The sequence below is a fragment of the Theobroma cacao genome, chromosome 7 (genome assembly GCF_000208745.1).
Source record: "Theobroma cacao cultivar B97-61/B2 chromosome 7, Criollo_cocoa_genome_V2, whole genome shotgun sequence".
Lineage (NCBI taxonomy): Eukaryota > Viridiplantae > Streptophyta > Magnoliopsida > Malvales > Malvaceae > Theobroma > Theobroma cacao.
Window position 1 is genome coordinate 7,435,784 of NC_030856.1, and position 3,932 is coordinate 7,439,715.

At 34.5% G+C, this 3,932-nt stretch overlaps 1 protein-coding gene across 1 annotated transcript; it reads right to left on the minus strand.

Annotated features, from left to right (window-relative positions):
• On the minus strand, positions 451 to 1,564 carry LOC18594285 (serine/threonine-protein kinase fray2). Its single transcript, XM_007021794.2, is given in 2 exon segments — positions 451 to 510; positions 512 to 1,564. Coding segments are annotated over 2 exon segments (1,113 nt in total).

Below are 3,932 nucleotides of genomic sequence, written 5' to 3' on the forward strand. Positions count from 1 at the left end.
TGTTTACATGAATGATTGCCGAGAGGGCTTGCGTCCTTTTCTTTTTTTTATTTTCTCAAGTCTTTCGGTTGCTTTCAATTGTAAATATAATATATATCAAATTATTACTTAAATGAAATACTAGTCTTTGGTGCTTTCAAATAAACAATGGCTGCTCTCTTTTGACCGCACATCAACTGCAACAATCTCCAAATGCTCTGTTAGTACTACACCTGTATGCTGCGCTATCACAAGTTTTGCAAGTCCTATAATTAATTTGCAGTAAGCTGCGGCTATTTTTTTTTTGGGGATTATTGAAATTTTATTTCAATATTTGAAGGAAGCAGGTTTCCTGCTACAATATTTACAAGAGGGGAAACACCCAGAAAATAGAAGCTAACAGAATAACTAGGCTGAAATTATGCCCTAGCTCATATATAGATCATTTTGGAAACTACAATAGGAGAAGAGCTAATACAGTGAGCTCTTTTCACCAAGGCTTGATTTCATGCTTCGATCATCATCTTTGCACCTCGTGAATATCATCATCATCATGCACCAGAGATGCTTGCGCTTTCAAATCATCAATATCAAAATTCCAGGCGCTAATTCCTCTTTGATACTGACTCTGCGATGCAGCTTCTTGCTCTGCAGCATCTTTAAGCTGAAGGGGTTTCACAGGATTACATAGAGGTGGCATAGGAGCAAATAACTTCTTCACAGAAAGCTCCGAAGGGTTTGCATGCTTGAAAAACGAATGCTTCAATAATTTCTCTGCAGTGGGCCTCTTTGTTTGATCTTTCACCAGGCACATCGCAACCATATCTTTGAAAGACTTGGAGAACTTCTTATCACGATCTTGATCAAGTCGTGGAGGAGCATTTTGTATGGTCATCAACAGAACCTTCATCGGTGGATATTTCGAAAAGGGTGCATGACCATGGGCCAACTCCAATGCTGTTATGCCGAATGACCATATATCTGCCTTGGAGTTATATCCCGTTCCTGACTGCAAGACCTCCGGTGCCATCCAGCAAGGAGTCCCCACAAAGGTATTTCTCGAACGTTGTCTGTCTCCTGAATCAAACATGCAAGCTGAAACACCGAAATCGGCGAGCTTAACCGTTCCATTGTTATCAAGCAGTATGTTCCCAGCCTTGACATCCCGATGGATATGTCCTTGTCGGTGAAGATAATCCAAAGCCTTAAGAATTTCCTTAAGAATGGAAGCGATGGCAGCCTCTTCGAATCCATCGGGATAAGCCGTTTTCATGCGATGCAAGCAGGAACCCTCCGACATGAACGGCATGACTACCCAAAGGTTGTGGTCAACTACAAACGAAGAATACGCCCGAAGAACATTAGGGTGATCGATCAAACTCATTGTTTGAGCCTCCCGACGTACGTCATCCAAATTATTACCGTTGCAGCGTTCAAGATCCAAACTCTTGACAGCCACGACATCCTTTGAAGGAAGATAGATTGCTTTGTAAACAGTAGCAGTGGCGCCATGGCCAATTTCTTCAAGAAGCTGGTAATCGCTAGGGTTCGCTGAGTAACTCCGAGTCCCTTCCATTCTCCCCATTGGCAAACCAACCAACCAATCACTCTTGGGAGAAATCGTCGCTTCAAGGAAGAGTAATAGAATAGTCCTTCAAGGACTGGCTTTTTCTGTTTCTATAGTTTGAGTCGGTGGAGTCGTCTTTATCGTGTATCCTTGCTGCTACAAATAATTAAAGTTATAATTAACAATTTGACATTAATTAATAAAATTTTTATATATTTAAATAACTTTTTTAAATAAACAAAGACTTCAACCGATGCAATTGCTTTTATCAAACCATACGTCTGTTATTTGATTAAATAAATGGTTGTTGTTGGACAATGAAAATCTACATCTAATAAAAAACCATTTCTTTAGCTAACTTGCGTGTATCAAATAAAGTTATACATAAGTTTAAGTAGGACTCTGATAATTAACTTGTTTACGTCAAATTTAAATTTAATTTATTAAGAAAAATTCATTTTAATAAAGAGTTCAAGATTGAAAAGAAAATAGATAGACAAAAATTAGTCATTATTTTAATTTAATAAAAAAAATCATTATTCAAGAGTAAAATAGTTTAAGTAATAATCAATTTGTCAATGTTTAATTTTTTAAGAAAATTATCAATTAAGGAAAATTTACTTAAACGACTTTGAAAAATTTACTTAAAGAATTGAGGCAGTTTTTGTACACGTTACAAAGTACTGAAATCAACTTTAATGCCTTTAAAAAAAACTTTAATGTTAAATAAAGAAATAAATATAAATCAGTGAACATTTTAATTTAATATAAAAAGTAATCATTAAAAACAAAAAAGTTAATTTAATAATTTATGAAGGCAAATATGTCGGTTTTTTTTTTTTGTGCTTCTGGATTTCGTGTTTTTTATATAGTTATGATAATAATAAACAATTGCTGCTCCCTTTTGGCTGTTTTAAATAATTTTCAAATTACGAAGAAGGTACCAAAACGTGACTAGCAAAGGTGATTTTTTAACATTTTCACATGGCAGACCTCAAATTCTATTGGAGCCACATGACAATGGCCAGCGCAAAAGTGATGTTCCAGTCAAATTCATGTTGCTAACTGAGAGATTTCCTGGAAGTTTCCAGTCGCTTAAGACTGCAGAATGATATAAATTAATGCTTTCAAGCTCCAAGCAGTCACCATTATCTGAAATCTTCCAGAATATTGATGATGAGAACTGCAAGGGTGCTTAACGAGCAATGGATGCATTTTATGATCCACTTTTTCATTTTCTTCCTCCTAGCTCCTTCTCTGCGTTCAGAGGTCAGTAGTACTGTACCTTTGACATCTTCAGAGAAGCAGAACCAAAGCAATGAGGTAATGGCGTTGTTGGCTTTCAAGCATAGTTCTGTTGAAGCCTTCTCCTGGGAGTGTATATGATTGGGTTTGGCTTGCTGCCTGGATGGGGTTCATTAATGGTGTAATAATTGGAGTGTACGCTGGACTTATTTTGTTCGAAGTAAAAGATCGATGGTTTATGAAGACTTTTCATGTCACTCCGCGACGAAGATCAGAACAGTTCTACAGTAGACGAAGGCGTCCATGCAGAAGGTGAGAATGCAGCAGAATTCTTTATCTTTATTGTAACTTCTTCCTTTGTACATAAATAAAAAATTACCTTGTTGCTTGTTGGCTGTTTCCGAGTAGTGAAAGTAATGCATGGAGTGAACTTAAACAAATCAAAAGTTTGATGCATTATCAAGCACAGATTAATCCATGATAATCTTTGTATGTGTATGAATAATGATAATCTTTGCTTCCAAATGCTGTCAGAGAACAATGATTTATTTGGATTTCTTACAATTTAAGCAGTAAGGTGTACAAATCAGTACTATGCATGAAGAAATTGACTAATATAATTAGTTTCACCAAAGAAAATTAATCCTAATGTATTAACTAGGAAATATAAACAAATCTACTTAGGGGCCAAGGAAATATTAGTGATCTCGGACTTATCGCAATCAACCATTTGCATACCTAACCCTTACTTGAAAATAGTTAATTTAGAATTTGAAATCATACGTACTTAAATTTATTTAAATTCAAAATAATTCAAATTTGAAATCATTTAATCGGAATCCGACCTAATTTGCATAATAACGCGTGAGTCAACTATGAAACTAATAGACATAGTGATCAATAAATAAAATTAATAAAATTAAAATAAGTTGAATTTTAATTAGACACGAGGAATGACTATAAAGATAGTAAAAAATGAAATTGAAGCAAGAAAATCATATGTATGCGTATAAAAATTCAAACAAACAAAATAAATTTTGATATAGTCCAAATTTGAATTTGATCTTTGTGCTATCTTAATTTGGTTATTTTATTCTCTTTATCCTAATTTCAAAGAATTTAATTTTTTATAATTTTTATT